A 19,049-nucleotide genomic window follows, 5' to 3' on the forward strand; every position below is an offset into this window, starting at 1 on the left:
GGGGGGGGGTAAAGGGGGGGGTGAAGGGGAAAGTAAAAACATGAATCATGTAACCATGGAAAATGTTTCTAAAAAAATAAAATATTTAAATAAAAAAGAAATTATTGTTGAATTAAAACATTTACTGAATCCATCTTATTTATTGATCAATAGTGATGACAATGATAGGAAGAGAGTTTGCAAATATCTTCAATGAGATATCACGATTCAAGCTAGCAAAGGTAAGAGAAAAGGCTACTCACTGTGGGTAGTTGACTTGAGAGGAGGTGCCCATCTTGAGTCAGCATATTAGACACCATGATGGCGGGCAGGTCCATGTTTTGATAGGAATATGCTGGTATCAGGCTGTTTGGAGGGAGGCTGTGGCAGAGTGAATGATAGCCGGTCTCGTGGTCCACCAAGTGAAGAAGGGAGGGGTCTGGGAGATTGGGAGGAGTTATAGGAGGGATTTCATAGTCTTCATTAGTCTCACTTTGACCATTATAAGTCTAAAATATTAAAAGGATATTTTCTTAATGTATCATTTCTTTGCCATACAAAATCACAAAACAATATTTACATAGCAGTCCCTTTGTTAGCCCCTTCTTGAATGAGCCCCATGAGGCAACTTCTATGATATCAATAATGTAATGACTATTCCCAAGGGCTGCCAACATCTTTGGGCCAAACTCCTTCCCTCCCCAAAGCCAAAGGCTCTTCTCCTGACCCAAGTGACATCTGACTTTGCTACCAGGGCATCATACAGAAAGGTTTGAAGGCTCCATCCCCATCCCTATTTCCAACCCTATTCCCATCCTCATCCCTATTTCCAGCTCCATCCCCATCCCATCTCTCAATCCCAGCCCCAGCCCTATCCCCAACTCTAGCCCCAGCCCTGTCTGATTACCCGTCTAAGACTTGCTTTTCTGCTTGGTGGTTGCTCAAAATCAAAATGTGCTACATGAATCTTAGTGTAAATAAATGTACCATCCTGGAGAGTTCCCAAGGCGAGTAAATTTCTCACAGGTATCTGAATGTCTGTATTGCTCAAAATTCAAGCAACCAGCTGATGTCCAGCAAGTATACACCCATCTGTTTGGTGCCCAATTCAATATCTGCTTTATAAAAATATTTTGGTCACTAATATATCCTTTAGGGATTGTGAGAATGTCAACATAATTTTTTGGAGTATGATAAAGTACCTCAAAAGTTTACTCATTATTTAGAAGTAGAATCTGATTTAAAGTCAGAAAGAAATACAGATGTATGCCCCAAAAAGGCCAGTAAGACAGTCTTGATATCTCTTTCCCTCTTTTACCCCCTCAAAATGAGTTCTGGTTACTGAGCTACCTTCTAAGCCTCAATATTCTTTTGATGTGTTAAGAACTTCTAATGAATTTAGTGTTAACATATATCTAAACAATAATAATAGCATGTACATTAAATAACATTTATGAAGTGCCTGTTGTGTATCCGGCAATGTGCTATGAGTTATTTACAAATATGATCTCATTTGATCTTGACAATAATCCTGAGATGAGTGCTATTATTATCCCGGAAACAGAGACAAAAAGAGGTTAAAAGAATAGTCCAGGGTCATATAGTAAGTGTCTGAGGTCAAATTTGAATCCAGATCTTCCTGACCCTAGGCCCAATGTTCTAACTGCACCACCTAACTGCCTGTAAGGTTTAAGATTTGCAAAGTCCTTTATATGTATTATCTCATTTAATATTTGCATTTATGCATTTCCTGAACTATACTATCATCATCCCTCCCCTTCCAGAGAAGACAGAACTAGCAATAGCAATATCCCTGGCTCTGTGGGAGAAGAAACTTTATGAGTTCATCATCCCATGATAATGATGTCCATTTGTTCTGAGGGGAAAAATGAAAGGATGCAGGCTGAATATTGCTTTTGGGCATCATAGGCTGAGGAGCCAATCCTGCCCGGAGGGTATAAAATAGATGAGTTCCACAGGTTTTAGGGAGAAGCAATGGGTATGAAAGAAAGAGAACCCTGATTTTGTGTTAGGATCCTCTGGTTCTAGCCCTGCCTTGGTCACTGAGATGTGACCCTGAAAATGTCATTGCCCATTTTTCTCTGGGCTTAAGTTTCTTCCTCCGCCAAGAGAGGGGAGTAGACACCATAAACCCCTAAGGTCCCTTCCCTTTCTGACAGTCTAAGATTCTATGAAATGTTGGGGAGGGAAATGGAGAATAATAGAGCCCTCTGTCACAGGACTGTCCCATGTAGTGCAGAACACTTTAACTGTGAGAGTTAAAGTAGGCAGCATTTGTCCATTCAGGAAACAAGAGGTGGTTGTTTTTGAACGCTGAAAGTTTTATTCTTTGAAGTTCTGATTTATCTGCAGGGCTCATGCAGATTTTAATTAACATTTTCAAAAATCACCTGATACTACGGCTGGATTTAGATATAGCACCTGATTTAAAGCCAGAAAGAAATACAGATATGAGCAAAAAATGGCCAAACGTGACAGCCTGGATTAATCTAGCTTCCTTGGATAAAGCTCCAGTGAGAGCATTATCCCTTCTTTACTTTGCATCTCAAAGAATCAATCTATTTAACCAGGATTCTCAAGTCTCTTAGGCAATTGCCTAGATTTCCAAAAATCTCGTTTACTCCCTGCCTCACCTCTGGATCCCAGGAGTGTCCCTGTGTAGAATGTAAGCTCCTTGAGGAAAGGGCTGGTTGTTCTTTGGTTTTATATCCCAGAGGCTGCCATGGTGCCCAGCTCAGAAGTAGATGCTTATAACTGCTTGCTGAATTCACTTGCATGAGAGAGCTTTTGGTTCAGGGTTAGATTTGCCAGCCTTTTCCGTGCTAGGAGTTTTCAGGGACTCACATTTTCAGTTGGGGAGGAGGTTGGGGGTGTAGGATTCCCTCCAGTCTCCTCAGGCTCCCAGATTTCACTCAAACAGGACAATTGCAGCTCAGGCCTCACCCAATGCAATCTACTTTTTTTTTTTTTTTTTTTTTTTTTTTTAACCCTCACCTTCCATTGTAGAACCAATACTATGTTTTGGTTCCTACGCAGAAGAGTGGTAGGAGCTAGGCCACGGGGGTTAAGAGACTTGCCCAGGGTCACACAGCTGGGACGTGTCTGAGGCCAAATTTGAACCCAGGACTAGAATTTACATTTTTTTGAAAGAGGGGGGCAGATTCACTTTTTGGGTTTATATTCCTGAATCCAGGCTCTGTGAGGGCAGCAATCATTTTGTCTTTTTGTCTTCCTCAATGCCTAGCACAGTGCCGGACACATACTCGAATCTTAATAAACGCTTTCTCCAAGATTCTGAAATATGTACCCTAATCTCCTTCTTTACCCCACCTCCCTCCCTGGGGTGCGGAGACCCAAGCCACCGCCTTCTTCTCCTTCCCCGCCCCCTCCCCAAGTAAAACAGGGCCGAGGGATAAATGACTGCCTAATAGACCTCCCCGTCCAACGTACACGCACACGCACGCGCGTGCCCGGTAACCACTTTTCACTTTGGGGATGGGGACTTCGATTCGTTTAAGAAGAGCACTATGGATCCTTTCCCAGACATTTAAGAGGATTTCGGAACCGGCACAGAGATGGATTTAAATAAATCAGCCTTCAGCAAGCTCATTCCTCCAAGTGGTTTATTTTTATATCAGGTCTACAAGCAAGTGGCTTTGCACTGCTTAATGAAATTATGTAAAACCTCGTTAGTTTGCGGATGGTTTCTCGGAGGAGGCCGGGGTCCTTCCTGCAGAGGTGTTCCGGCCCCCGCCTCTCTCCTGTACCCCGCCCCGTGGCCTCTGTTACGGCCCGAGACGGTCTCTGAGTTCCCGGCCAGCTCGGATGTTCTACAAGTTCCGGGCTGCTCTTAGGGGGAGCTCCGCTTTCCATAGGAAAAAAGCGGGTCGCTGGTCACAGGTCACAGCCCCGGCCTATTTCTCTTAGGAGTACGGCGCTCCGCAGGCTCCGGGGAAGCGACACCTTCGAAACGACCCAGCCTCGGAAATCATTTTAAGCATTCCGCAGTCCCGTCAGAATTAGGATCCGAGGGACGCGCAATCAGAATCAGATCAGACAATGGCCAATCAACATAATCGGTCTCGACAGTTGCGAGCACTGCCCATTCCCCCCGGGGCCGGCTCCCAGGGCTCTGCTTTGCCAACAAATAATACTGGAATGATGTTGCAGGAAGGTTTTATTAAAGGAGCCGGTAGGAAAGGGAGGAGGGGGTGGAGGGGAGGAGGAATGGCGCTCGGCTCACCGGGGTCAGTGGCCAGCAACGCAGTTCCATGCACATACTTCTCCTGAATCGTCACGATAAAACTTTACAAGAAAACACATCATTATGGACATTTAGCTTTAGTGTGGCACTTTACAATCGCAAAGTGCTTTCTAAAAAATTTTATGAACAATTTACAACTTCTTCCAGGAGTTGCCGGTCTGCACAGTTGGATGAAACCAATTGAGAGACCCAATTGAGCAGGGCTGGGGGACTGCACTCAAGAGGCCAATCTAACTAATTCAGGGCCTTGTATGTTCTTTTATTTGACTGCATTTGGGGAAAGAGAAAACAAAATTAGTTCTGGTGGCCGTGAGGTAAATAAATAGAAAGAACCCAGGGCTGGGCTGGACTCCTGGCTTTGCCTCTAACTACTTGTGTGAGCCTAGAAAATCACTTCTCTTGCCTGACTTGGTTTCCTTATTGGTGAAGGTTGGGATGGAAGGTCTCTACAATCTCTTCTAGCTCTGACATTCTAGGAATTCAATAAGGCAATAAATTGACAACTGGCTATAGATAGGTAGCCGATTGGGATAATTCTCCCACAGATCCACTTTTTCTTGAATCATCTTGACAATCTGTCTTCCATTCACTGATTAATCACATGAAGCCATACAGAAATGCACATGCACATCCAGGGCTCCTTCACAGATTGCTGGCGGGTGAGTAGGAAGGACCAGCTCCTCCATGGTCCATCTCACTGATCTAAATACAATGGCAAAGAACCAATCAGGAGCCAGAATCAAGACCCCTGTCAGAGTTATGAAGAAGGATGAAGGATAACAACATGGGGCGAGATGCTTGCCCAGCAAGTAAGAATTGAGGTCCCAAATCACGAAGACACTAATTGTGTCTTCTCTTCTCCAGGATAAACATTCTTAGCTTCTTCATTGATCTTTGTATGGTATAGTTTCAGGTATTTTCTTAATCCCAGGGAGGGGAGGTGACTTATTTAATGCAGATAGTTAACAGTAGAGAAGGGGCTAGAATTCTGCATTATTCCTCTCTCTCCTTTTCCTAAACTCACTTCCTTCCTTCTCTCCTTCCTTCTCTCCTTCCTTCCTTCCTTCCTTCCTTCCTTCCTTCCTTCCTTCCTTCCTTCCTTCCTTCCTCTCCCTCAAATCTTACCTCATACTCTTACTGACCAGGTAACTCTAGGTAAGCTATTTAACCTCAGTTTCCTCATCTGTAAAATGGAGATAATACCACCTAGCTTACATGGTTCTTGAGAGGCTTAAATGAAACAATATATGTAAAGTGCTTTGTAAATATGAAAGCATTTAAATATTCACGGTTTCTATTACTATTATCTTCCAACTCTATCTTTATATAGAATTTGGCATAAATACATGTACATATGTAGCTGTTTTAATAATTCTAATCAAAAGTTGCATGTAAAAACAGGTCATTCAATGAGAGCAACGAATCTACAAGTTGATATTTCTTTTTTTTTTTTTTTAAGCTTCTTTCTCTTTGCTAACTAGGAGGACTCCTCTCCCAAGTTTCTAGTGCAACCAAAATATTGCTCTCATTAGATGGGGACACTGAAACCAACCTGGCTCTGGGTACAGCTCAGCAGAAGTAGATTTCTGTCCAATGACCATGAGATAATTCCTAGGCCAAAGGCCATATTAATTCTCTTATATGTAATCACATGAAGCAGAGATGTATATAGCCATCTAGAAACCTCAGACCAATCACTCTGGAGAACAATCTGAATTATGCTCAAAGAATAATAAATGATCCAGCAACATCATTATTAGGTTTATTTCCTAAGGTGATCAAGAGAAATGGAAAAGAACCTCTATGTTCTCAAATATTTATAGCAGCTCTCTTTGTGGGGGCAAAGAACTGGAAATCTAGGAGATGCCCATCAATGGGGGAATGGCTGAACATGTTGTAGCACATGCTTGTGATGAAACACTACTGTGCCATAAGAAATGAGGAGCAGGTTAATTTTGGAAAAACATGGAAAGACCTACATGAAATTATGAAGAATGAAATGGGAAGAACCAAGAGAACATTATATACAGCAACAGAAATATTATTTGAAGAATGAATTGTATAGGTTCACCTCCAGAGAAAGAACTGACAAATAAAGATAAGTAAAACATAATCTTATATATACATATTTATTTTGTCAAATGATGTCTTCTCTAATGCAGCAGGGGAGGAAGGGAGTTAACTGGGTATTTAAATGTAATTAATTAAAAAAAAAAGAATATGTGCTCTCAAATGTCCAAGTAAATGTTTAACAACTGGTAGGAAAATGTATGCATAGCACACCTTTAAGTTTTTTTTATTTTGTTTTTTAAAACCCTCTGTTAGAGGGGCAGCTGGGTGGCTCAGTAGATTGAGAGTCAGGCCCAACGGTGGGAAGTCCTAGGTTCACATCTGGCCTCAGATACTTCCTAGCTGTGTGACCCTGGGTGAGTCACTTAACCCCCATTGCCTAACCCTTACCACTCTTCTGCCTTAGAACCAATACATAGTATTGATTCTGAGACGGAAGGTAAGGGTTTAAAACAAAACAACAATAACAAAAACCCTAGTGCTAGAATCAATACTAAGGTACTAAGGGCTAGAATTAGAGTTAAGTGATTTGCTCCGGGTCACACTGCCGAGGAAGTGTATGAGACCAGATCTAAACTCAGGACCTCACCTTTAAGTTTAATTTATATTATTGATACTTTCTCTACCGTACACTTGAGTTGATAATCAAAATATATTAAATCAAGCCTTGATTGATTTAATCTCTAGTATTGGCTGGTTTCTGAGGTATAAATTCTTACACTGAAAATTTAACAATCAGCTCTCCAGAGCCATTTTAGGTCCCCCTAGCATATACCTGATTGTCCCCCACTTGAGGCTTCAGATCTATCATAATCACTTCTTCAGTGATGGGGGAATAGACACAGCTCAGCTGCTTGTCTTTTAGCCAATTTATTTTAATTAACTCCTCTCTCCACCCCATGGGAAGGATGAGATAACACATCATTTGCTCTGTTTCAAGAAGTACTCAAGAAGATGATGGAGATAACTTCCAGGTGTGGAAATGCCCATCAAAGAATCAGAGAATTGAAACTAGAAGCTGGGAAGGGTTTGAGAGATCATCTAGCCCAATCCCCGATTTTGCAGAGAAGGGAACACAGAGAGGAAACCAGGTCACCTAAGGAAAAAGGATGCCAAGCCAGGATTCAAACTCAAGCCCTGTGAATCAGCCAGTCAATCAACAAACACTTGTTAAATGCTAGTTCTATGTGCCAGGCTCTGTGCCAAATGCTAGAAAGACAAAGAAAAGTAAAATCATGGGCCCTGCCTGCAAGGAGCTGACATTCTAGCACAGAAGATGAAATGCAAATAATTGGGTACATACAAGATGTATACAAAGTAGATGGAAGGTAGTCTTAGAGGGGAGACCAGAAAAGGATTCTTTGGGGAAGTGGGATTTGAGCTGAGTCTTGAAGGAAGCCAGGAAAACCAGGAGGTGAAGATGAGGAGGGAGAGCATTAAAGGCATGGAGCTAGCCAGGGAAAAGGAGATGGGAGTATTCTGGGAGAGGAATACCAAATCCAAAGCTCTTCTCGAGTCTCAACTGCATAAAGAAGACTGGGAGATGGAACACTCACACGAAAGGCCAGTTCAGAAAAGAGGTAACTAATTAGTGAGCAGTAGGGGGTCTATTCAGCATTTTAAATGCAATCAAGACTTTAAAATGCAATAAAGCTCCATCTGCTGGGTTTTCCCTCTTAGAGACTGACAGGTCCTGAGCATTGTGAGGTTCACAGGGCAGAGGCTGGGGAAGAACCAAAGAGGTCAAGTTCACTTTCCTTCCCTGTAACTGGACCCTTCCCCACCTTATGATCTCCTAGTGAAATCCTATTTTTCAAAACCTGATGCCACCTCCTCTGAGAAGCCTTGCTGGATTCACTGAGCCAGTAGTGATCTCTCCCTTAATCTAATCTCCTAAAATTCTCTTTTTGTGCCCTGGTATAACCTGTATCAAACTAATCACTGCCTGGGGGACGGAAAGAATCTGAATCAGAAAAAAACCATGTCAGATAACAATGGTCAAAAATTATTTCTAGGGGCAGCTGGGTGGCTCAGTGGATCGAGAGTAAGGTATAAAGATAGGAGGTCCTGGGTTCAAATTTGACCTCAGACACTTCCTAGCTTCCTGGGCAAGTCACTTAACCCCCATGGCCTAGCCCTCACTGCTCTTCTGCTTTGGAACCAATACACAATATTGATTCTAAGACAGAAAGTAAAGGTTTAGAAAAATTATTTCTACATGTAATTTTTAAAAGTTAAAAATAAAACCCTCTGTTTGTATCTTTTATGCATCTATCCCATTGTTGTGTACATTATATTTATCTGTGAACACATCAACATCCTTAAAAGACTTTATGTTCCTTGAGGACATAAAGAACCAGGGCTAAATTTCTGTCTGCCTCTCCATAGTGTCCAATGTGAGCTGCTGCATTACAGAAGAATCTTAATTCATGTTTGCCTAATAAACAAAGTGTAAGTTGCCCTTGATTTGGCTCAAGAGGAGGAGGATAAAGAAAAAGCTGGGAGGCAGGTCAGTGGTCTCTGTCCCAGCACCCTCGGGGATAGTAAAGGTTCGCTCTTGTCCCTGCTTCTGCTCCCCAGTTTCTGGTCTTTGCCAACGGTGGGCACCCTTAGCCACTGATCTGGGCATGCTGGAGAATGCATGCCCCGTGCTGGAACCAGTCAGTAACTGTTCCCCTTTCCAAGATGGTACCAGGGAGTTACCAGTTTTAGCCAGACCCAACAAAAAGCTATTTGGACTGCTCCACAGTGACTCATCTCTTTAGCCCCCACGCTACACGATTAAATAAAACAGAGGCACGGGACAAATACCAACAAACCATGGTTTCCACTCCCTGAATCCTTATTTTTCAGGAAATTTTATTCGGGTTAGCAAAGTGGTCAGGGCTACTGGGGGTAAACGCTTGTCCTGTCAAACAGCGCTGAGTAGCAAGTGCTAAGATTGTATTTGGCAGATACCATGGCAGGGAATTCAGATCGGGGAAATTAGCAGGAAATACACAGATCAATACCTATCTGCGCTTGGGCTGACAGCTGCGGACGTGGCTGGCATAACACTGTGGCTGGGCGGCTACATGGCTACAGGTTGACCTTACGTCGAAAGGAATTGAAGTTGACAGGCTGATCAAAGCCAATCCCCCTATTTTATAGGGGAAGAAACAGAGTCCCACAAGTAGGGTCAAGAACAGAATTGAGATTCAAACTTGGTTCTATGCCCTCTTTCCCCTGAACTCTGCTGCCTCTATAGTGCGCCTTCTGCACTTCTTTGGCTGAATTCCCTGATCGCTGATTCATTGGGTATTGATGAAAGTGTTTTTGATAATGTACCCGGGCTGTGCTTGGCAAAGAGGGAGAGAACAGAAGTCTTCTACAGAGAAGTCATTTATAGTCTTCCTTTGCATCTACTAGGGCATTTGGGGATGAGGACAGACCCAGCAGGCACACCTGCCCCATCCTCTGTCTCCCCACTCTGTGCCTAGGCTTTTCTGCCCTCCCGGTGCAAGCTCAAACATCTTGCCAGGCTCGCGTTCTGCTCGCTCCTGTAGAGGTAAGGATGTGACCACATTGCCAGGCAACACAGTCCTGGAGGGCGTTTCTCACGAGGGTCAGCGGGGATGGGTGCAAGACTGGCCAAAGGAGGTGCAGTACTGGCAGATTTTCCCATTGCTACTCTATGGAAGTGGGCATCTGTGCAAACTACATAAAATCGTGCTGGAGCGGCCCCAATTTGGTTAGTGGGTCTAAAATATATGGACTCAGGGCCATTTCCTCCTTAAAGTCAGGGGAGTCTTTCACTCCTCAGTGGCTCATAGAGTGGTTGGGGGCTAAGGCTGTAGTTTGGTGAGATAGATCTAGGTGATGAGGGTCTGAGGTAAAAGAAGAAAATTAGAAGCACTGGAAGAATTTCTTATCTGACTCATAACTAGATGGTATAATGGACAGAGTGTTAAGACTTAAGAGACAGGAGGATCTAAGTGCAAATCCTGCCTCAGATGATTACCACCCAAGTGCGCTTGGGTAAACCATTTATCCCCTCAGCCTTAGTTTTCTCAGCTGTAAAACGAGATAATAATAACTCATACCACACAGAGTTGTTGTGAAGCTCAAGAGAGATAACACAAAGAGGTGCTTTGCAGACTAAAAAGCATTATAAGGGGGGCACCTGGGTAGCTCAGTGGAGTGAGAGTCAGGCCTAGAGACAGGAGGTCCCAGGTTCAAACCCGGCCTCAGACACTTCCCAGCTGTGTGACCCTGGGCAAGTCACTTGACCCCTATTGCCCACCCTTACCAATCTTCCACCTATGAGACAATACACCGAAGTACAAGGGTTTAAAAAAAAAACAAAAAAAAGCATTATAAAATAAATTAATTTTAAAAAATAATAAAATAAAAAGTATTATATTATGATGTCAGGTGGCTTAGAGATCATCTAATCTAGGGCTTCTTAACCTGGGGATTTCAGATCCCTCTATTTTAGAGTATTCATGAACTTGGTTAGGAAGAAGTTTTTTGGTTTTTTTTTCCACTCACCTTTACCTAAAATGGAGCATTTCCTGATTTAGAAATGTTATTCTGACAAGGAGTCTATAGGTTTTACCAGACCGACAGAGGAGTCCATGACAGGTTAAGAACCTCTCATCTCGTCTTTTCATTAAAAAACAATTTTTTTAAACTAAAAAACAAAAACAAACAAAAAAACCCCACAACACTCATTTTCTAGCTTACTCTAAGACAGAAGGCCCAGGCAAAAAGGGTTAAGGGACTTGCCCAGGGTCATACACTGAAGAAGTGTCTGAGGTCAGATTTGAATCGAGGTCCTCCCAACTCCAGGCCTGGCACTCTATCCATGGTGCCATCTAGTTGCCCCGCACCCTTTCATTTTTGAGGTGATGAAGCTCAGGCTCAGGAAGAGAGAGGAACTTGTCCAAGGGCGCGGTGAATATCGCAGGAGGGACTGGACCTCCGATCTTGTGTGTGTTATTTTTCAGGATGTCTTAGAGAGACAGAGAGAATGGAAGCAGGGTATGAGAGAGGGATGGAGGGGAAAATAGGGAGACTCTTTTTCTAGCAGAGCTGTAAATGGGAGCTTAGAAAACCTCGTTTTGTTTTGTTTTAAGAGATGTAGAACTCGAGGACCAGAGAGGAGAGAAGACTTGTTCAGAGTAGCCCAGTAAGGCGCAGGTAGAACACAGCCTAGGAACTTGGAGCTCCTGACTCTCCGCCCAGGTCTCTTGACTTCCTATTGTTGCTTTCGACTTGAAAACCCAAATTTCAATACACTGGAAACTACCCAATGAACCAGAAGTCTTTTGAACAAATAAGCATATGTTGTATCAAAATATTGTAATAACATGATTATGAAAATTCATTTAAAGAGGCAATTAACCCACTTTACATACTAAAATATGCTGACACATACTTGCTTCCTACTAATTCAATCAAACCCTGAATTCACGGGACTCAGACTTCTTCGTGCTCACAGGTAAATGGTTGCGTCTGCAACCTCATGAATAGCCAGGGTCAGAAGGCGGACTCTTCCAAGGTCAATAGATCCAGGCCCCAGCTTGCAGGAAAGATGCCACGTGGCACACAACACAGTTCCCTTCTGAAGTTGCTCCATGACAAAACTTCAAGGACTAATCATGCCATCTAAAATGCTTTCCTTATGTCTCACCCATCTGCCTCATTTTGGGGAGTTGGGGGGCCACCGAGAGAGCATCATATTCAATCTCCTTTTTTTTTTTTTTTTTTTTTTTAAACAGATGAGTTAACTTAGGCCCTAGGGCAGCTAGATGGGAAATGAATAAAGCATCAGGCCTGAGATCAGGAAGACCTAAGTTCAAATCTGAATTCAAATACTTCCTAGCTAATGTGACCCTGGGCAAGCCACTTAACTCCCATTTGCTTAGCCCTTGCCACTCTTTTGTCTTAGAACATACCAAGACAGAAGGTAAAATCTTTTTCTTATATTTTATTTAATGAACTCAAGAACTAATTTGATCAAATGGCTTTCAGAGCCCGATGGGCCTTAGTACGAGACCCATGCAGGTTCACACATATACTTGTAATCCATCAGTTAATTCAGAGAAATGAGTGGCCTTTACTTTGTTTCCAGGACCCTAAGGTGGAAGGGTCTCTGTTAAAAATCTCTTTAGCTAAATATGGTAATAATGCTTTTAATAAAAAGAATCTTGAATATGCACCTAAATAATGTAACATCTTCCTAATGGGACTATGAGTGGCCCTTAAGGAGTACTTTGCAGGTAGAATAGTTCATGCCCTTTAATGAAACAAAAACGTTTAATGAAACATTTATAAAACATTTAATGAAAACAAAAATGTTCAAAATAATCATGAAAGCAGAAAATTCATAGTGCTCTAGATGAATCCATCAGGTTTGGGTCATCTCGTAGCCCGTGCTCACATGAATAGGCAATTAGTTAAATAGAACATTGAACTTAGACCTCTGATGTTCTCTAGCTGGGTGACCCTGGGTTAGTCACTTAACCCCTCTGATTGTCAGGCTTCCTCAACAGTAAAATGAATACGCCAGTCCTCATTTAAACCTGCTTCTCTGGGTTGTGAGGATTGGGTGATCTATGGATGTAATGTTTTGCAAACCCTAAAGTTGTGTCTAAATGCTAGCCATTATTGTCAACATCATCACTGTCATCACTACTACCACCACCACCATTCTCTTCATCACCCACCATCATCATCATCTTCACCATCACTACCACCACCACCACCAACATCAGCTTTTTCAACGCTCTCTATTTTGGGAGGCAGCTGGGTGGCTCAGTGGATGGAGAGCCAGGCCTAGAGACAGGAGGTCCTGGGTTCAAATCTGTCCTCAAACACTTCCTAGCTGAGTGACCCTGGGCAAGTCACTTGACCCCTATTGCCTAGCCCTTACTGTTCTTCTGCCTTGGAACCAATCTATAGTAATGATTCTAAGATGGAAGGTAAGGGCTTAAAAAAATGCTCTCTATTTTGGCGCCTTCTTGGAAATAACAAATAACAGGGGAGGCAGTGTGGGACAGAGGAAATAGCACTAGATTTGGAGTCAGAGATCCTGGGTTTGAATAATGGCTCTGCCAAACACTCATTGTATGAACTTGGGCAAGTCCATCACCTTCCTGATCCTTGTCTGTAAAATGAGGAAGTGAGAAGGATCGGAATTCCAGGAGGGCAGGGATAGTTTCATTTTTGCTTTTGTATCTCCAGTACCTCTTAGGTTGTCTAGCATTTGCATAATGCTTATTCATTGAATAACTGATCAGAGCAGAGGGTCGGTTTAGAAAAAGAATAGTCCCTTTCAGAGGCATGGTCCTTTCATAGTTTTAAAGATCTGAATCCATTATTATCTCATCATTCCATGAAAGGGCAAGGATGATCATTTCCATTTTTCAGACGAGGAAACCGAGGCTAGGAAAGGTTAAAGGAATTGCCACAGATCATAAAACTAAAAGTAACCAAGGGGGTGGGTGGGTGGCGAGGACTAGAATCCAGGTTCCCTAATTCTGAGGCCAGTGTTCCTTCCACTTTACCAAACCACTTCCTTTCTGTAAAAGAAACCTGGTGTTGTCCCTTAAGCTACCTCTCTGCCCTCATTCTGTCCCTAAAAAAAAAAAAAAAAAAAATTAGACACTATCTTATCCTAAACTGAAATTCTGTCAAATAGAGCAGAGAGGCAAAGACTATAACTTCTTATGTGATTTTATGAATTCAGGGGAGACTGAAATACAATTTCGTCTGGCTTGTCTGTGTTCATAATGGCCAAGCGAAATTAATCACAGTGGAGAATCCCCCCGTGTCAGTTATTCGAGAGATTTCTAATAGAATCTTTCTGATTCATGTCTCGTAGTATATCAGATCTGGAGTGCTCTAGCCCTTCTCAAAATCCGCACAATTATGCCTTCTGGTTGGCCTGTCATTTTCCTGGAATAAACATGTCTCCAAAAAAAAAAGTTATACACATAAACCAAAAGAAGAAAATAAAAATAGTTACTTATGGACCTGCCCTGGGAGATGATTTAATCTCACACCCAAAGCTTTATTTACCCCAACCAGCAGAGGAATGAAGCAAATGGGTTGAGCTGGGCAAGCCGGTTCTATTCATGAAACACACTCAATTTGGCACCTGCTGTCTTTTTTCTGTTCTCTGTTCCATGAGTTAGTGTTTTTGTAGGTCCCTGAATTGCTCTCCCATAGACTAGAGAACAGCTCTATAATGGGACACCGTCAAATTATACATTAGTTTTGTTTATTAAAAATGTATCCAGGAAAGACCACATTGGTCCCAGAGGACTTCTGTTCAGGAAATTTTCCAGTTCACAAAAAGGTTACGGTGGCTCTCAGGCAGACATACTTGCCCTAGGCAGGAGGCACCATGCCAATGGAGAGAGAGGATTAGCAAGGCGACTTTTATCCCCGTGGGGAAGGACAGACACCGACAGCCTTCAAATGACAAAGCTGACAACGAGCTTTGGAATAAAGGCAGAAATGGCAAACTCTTGTAGGCTTGAAACCATTCACTCCTGCCTTCAAAAAACATTCCTTAAGCTCCTACTATGTGCAGAACACTATGGGAAATCCAAAGAGGAGGTTCCTGCCTGCCCTCACAAAAATTCGTGTCTATCGGCATAGAGGGCATTTCTAAGATAACTAACCACCGTGCAAATGGGCCTTGTATGATGAGCAAACACAGGAGGTGGGAAATACTATTTATTCACTTGTGGGACATGAATTAGGCACCTGTTGTTTACAGAACACTGTGCTGGGCACTGGGGGAGAAACAGGCAATACCTAAGACAGCCTCTGCCCTCCCAGAGCTCACAGTCAAGTAGCATGAGAGTTCAAAGAGAGAACAATTATGGCCAGGCTTTAGGAAATGTAGACATTTTTCATTTGTCTTTTGTTTTATTATGGTGCCGCCATTTCATCAACAACAACTCAGAATCCCAGAATCCTAAGGCTGGACAGAGCTTCTGAAGTCTCTGTTCAGTTCAATCATTTTCAGTCATGTCTGACTCTTTGTGACCCCATTTGGGGTTTTCTCGACAAAGATACTGGAATGGTTCACCTTATTTTATAGTTGAGGAAATGGAGGCAAAAAGGATAAAATGACTTGCCGAGGGGGCAGCTGGGTGGCTACTTCCTAGCTGTGTGACCCTGGGCAAGTCACTTAACCCTCATTGCCTAGTTCTTACTGCTCTTCTGCCTTGGAACCAATACTGAGTAGTGATTCTAAGATGGAAAGTAAAGACTTAAAAAAAACAAAACAAAACTTGTCAAGGTCACCCAGGCTGAGGCTGGATTTGATCTCAGGAAGATTTTTTGTAGTCATCTTGCAAGACTCTAGGGCCAGCACTCTATCCATGGTGCCACCTAACTGCCCCTCAAGTCTCTAGTCCAATTCTATGCCCAGGTCATAGTTCTTAAGATCACAGATTTAGAGTTGGAAGAGACCTGAGAGGTTATCAAATCCACGCCCAGCAGAAGTTAAATGACTTGATGCAAAGGGAACTAATGGTGGCCAGTTTTTGAACCCAGGTGTTTTCACTCCAAATTCAATATTTTATTCACTCTATCATGTTACTACTTACAATGCCCCTGACAACTCATCATTCCTAACTTCTGCTTCAAATACCTCAAGTGACATGGAGCTCACTACTTAATAGGGCAGTCCATTAAAACGTTGGACACCTATATACTAAGCTGAAACTATACCTCCTAGTAACTTGTTTCAACTGGCCCATGACAAATACTATTCTTCTAAGTCCCTGGGGAATTATTCTGCTTTCTTTTATACTTCAGAATCAGTGATTTCTGCCCTATAGCTAGCCATGACACTGATTTCCTTTTAAACAGTATTTATTATTTTTTAAGCCTTTACCTTCCATCTGAGGATCAATAGCAAGTATTGGTTCCAAGGCAGAAGAGTGGTAAGGACTAGGCAATGGGGGTTAAGTGACTTGCCCAGGGTCACACAGCTGGGAAGTGTCTGAGGGCAGATTTGAACTCAGGATATTCCATCTCTAGGCCTGGCTCTTAATCCACTGAGTCATGCAGCTGTACCCAACTATATATAACTTTATTTTCTTTATATATAAAAGATGTATTTATAAATAAAAAATATTTTATTTTTATGTAACTTTCCTTACTATATAAAAAACTTTCTTAACTATTTGTAACATGCTATATATTAAATATGTACATGTACATTTTTTTTTTTGGCACACACACACACACACACACACACACACACACACACACACACACATACACATCGCCCTTTCCAGGATCATAGCTAGATGAGGTTTCAAGAGTCTCAAGCAATACTAGAACTTCCATTGATAGTGAACTGTAATTAGAATTTTGTACCCTAGGGCTTCATTTCCCTGAATCCTGCTTTCACCCCCAGGTTAGGTCCTTACATTTTGTAGATAAAAGTTTGTGTAATCCAGCCTTTTTCCCCTGGCTCAGCTCTCTTCTCCTCTTCCCCTGGCCGCAGTCAGGATAAACTCTCTCTACTCACGGTTTTTACCTTCCTCTACTTCAAGGGACTATCAATAAATCTCATAAAATATAATACTTGGAGTTATTCAATATTAATTTTAATCTTACAAAACCCACTTACTAACTACTAACAGAGCCCATTCCACGTGAGGACACTAACATTTAGAAAGATTTTCTTTAGAAAGAACCAAAATCTGTCTTTCTCTACCTTCCACCCATGGTGTCTAGTTGGGCCCTCTAGGGCCAAGCAAAACAATTCCGTTCCTCATTGACCTGACAGTCTTTGGAATACTAAAAGACAAGTCTCAGGTAGGAGCATTTGCCTTTGGCTGCTGCCTCCACTGGCGAGCACCTCCTGCGGCTGCTCTTCCTCCCCACAAAGGTGAAACACTCACATGGGGATCCTCCTTCCCCCAAAGGTGAATGTCCCATGTGGCTATTCTCCCTCCCTTCAATAGTGACTGCCTCATGTGGGGCTCCCTCTCCCCTTAATGGCAGACGCCTCATCCCGCCCAGCAACCAATTTTTTTCTTATTGGTCAGAGTAAGCTCCTCGATGGCAGAGACTAATTCACTTATGCATTTTTATCTCCAGTGTTTGGCACAAAGTGCACCACAGCGTAAGTACAAAATAAGTGTCTATTGATTAGGAAAAAAATCAGGTCTAGAACCCCAGTCCCTCTTCTTTCTGAAGAATGAAATGAAGATTTAGTCAAATTGAGAATATATCAGCTGCTTGCTTTGGGGAGAAAGGGCTTTAGCACCTATTTGGAGAGTAGAAATTCCCCATCATTGTAAAATCGTAGCTCTAGCTGTGTGACCCTGGGTAAGTCACTTATCTCCAACTGCCTAGCCCTTACTGCTCTTCTGTCTTGGACCCGATACTTAGTATCGATTCTAAGACAGAAAGTGAGGAGTAAAAAAAAAAAAGTCAGGGAAATAAGAAGGGCTATGTGTAGCCCGAGAAGAAGAATCAAGAAGGAAACCTCCAGGAATTTCACAGCATTCTCATCAGGAAAACCAAACTGAGAGTTTAAATCATCCATGAAAGTCTGGGTTTTATGCTAGGTTATTTTTGGCCAGTTTTATGATCTGCTTCTCAAATTTTTATCTATTTCCTCTTTCTGGCCAAGGGGTCTATAGCAGAGGTATCACACGTGGCCAATGGCCGCATGCAGCCCACAATACTCCCTGGCGTAGCCCGACTGAGATTAAAATGCAGTTCCCTTTGATTTTAATGTGTTGGTATAGTAATAAAAAATATAAATGTGTGGTTTTCTAAGCCAGTACAAGTCTTACTGGGATCTTTGTGTCTGGTTTAGTGGTCTCCATTTCTATTTGAATTTGACATCACTAGCCTCTTGTATACTTCTAAGACAATATTGGGCAACTAGATAGCGCAGGAGAGAAGAGTGCCAGGCCTGGAGGTAGGAAAAACTGAATGCAAATCCAGTGTGACGCTTTCTAGCTGTGTGACCTGGGCAGGTCACATAACCCTGTTTTTCTTCAGTTTCCTCATCTGTAATAAAACAAGCTGGAGAAGGAAATGGCAAATCACTCCTTTACCTGCCAAGAAAACCCTGCAAAAAGGCCAGGAAGGGGGGGGGGCAGCTGGGTAGCTCAGTGGATTGAGAGCCAGGCCTAGAGATGGGAGGTCCTGGGTTCAAATTTGGCCTCAGACACTTCCCAGCTGTGTGACCCTGAGCAAGTCACTTGACCCCCATTGCCTACCCTTACCACTCTTCTAACTTGGAGCCAATACACAGTATTGGAAGGTAAAAGTATATATATGCATATATATACTTTTATAGTATATAAATATACTATATATATATATATAAAAGGGCAGGAAGAATCGGATATGACTGAAAGGCCTGAGCAACAGCAACAAATGACAAAATTGCCTCCCCTCTGCTGATTTTCACCCAAACACTCTCAGTTGGACTTTCCCTTTCCGGGATATGGATTTTCTTCACAAAAATAAATCCCAATATACACTGCTACTTCATTGATCCTTCTTGGCTGTTTTGATCTTTTTGGATAAGGATTTCTTTCATAAGTCATGTTTTAATCTTGAGCATTATCTCATCACATCTCAGGGAGGCTTGTAATGTCCGAGGTATCTGCCTATATTAAAATCTCTAGTCCATCTTGCTCATTATCCATACTCTGGGCATTCAGGCAGAGTGCTGTAC

General features: G+C 42.4%; 1 protein-coding gene across 1 annotated transcript in view; it reads right to left on the bottom strand.

The window, feature by feature from the left end:
- TOX2 (TOX high mobility group box family member 2) overlaps positions 1–19,049 on the bottom strand; it is a 195,044-nt gene that overhangs the window by 130,588 nt on the left and 45,407 nt on the right. Inside the window, exon 3 of the mRNA XM_044659807.1 lies at positions 243–488. Coding sequence (XP_044515742.1) covers positions 243–488 — 246 coding nt within the window. The remainder of the gene's footprint in view (positions 1–242; positions 489–19,049) is intronic.

The sequence above is a fragment of the Gracilinanus agilis genome, chromosome 2, assembly GCF_016433145.1.
Source record: "Gracilinanus agilis isolate LMUSP501 chromosome 2, AgileGrace, whole genome shotgun sequence".
NCBI classification, from domain to species: domain Eukaryota; kingdom Metazoa; phylum Chordata; class Mammalia; order Didelphimorphia; family Didelphidae; genus Gracilinanus; species Gracilinanus agilis.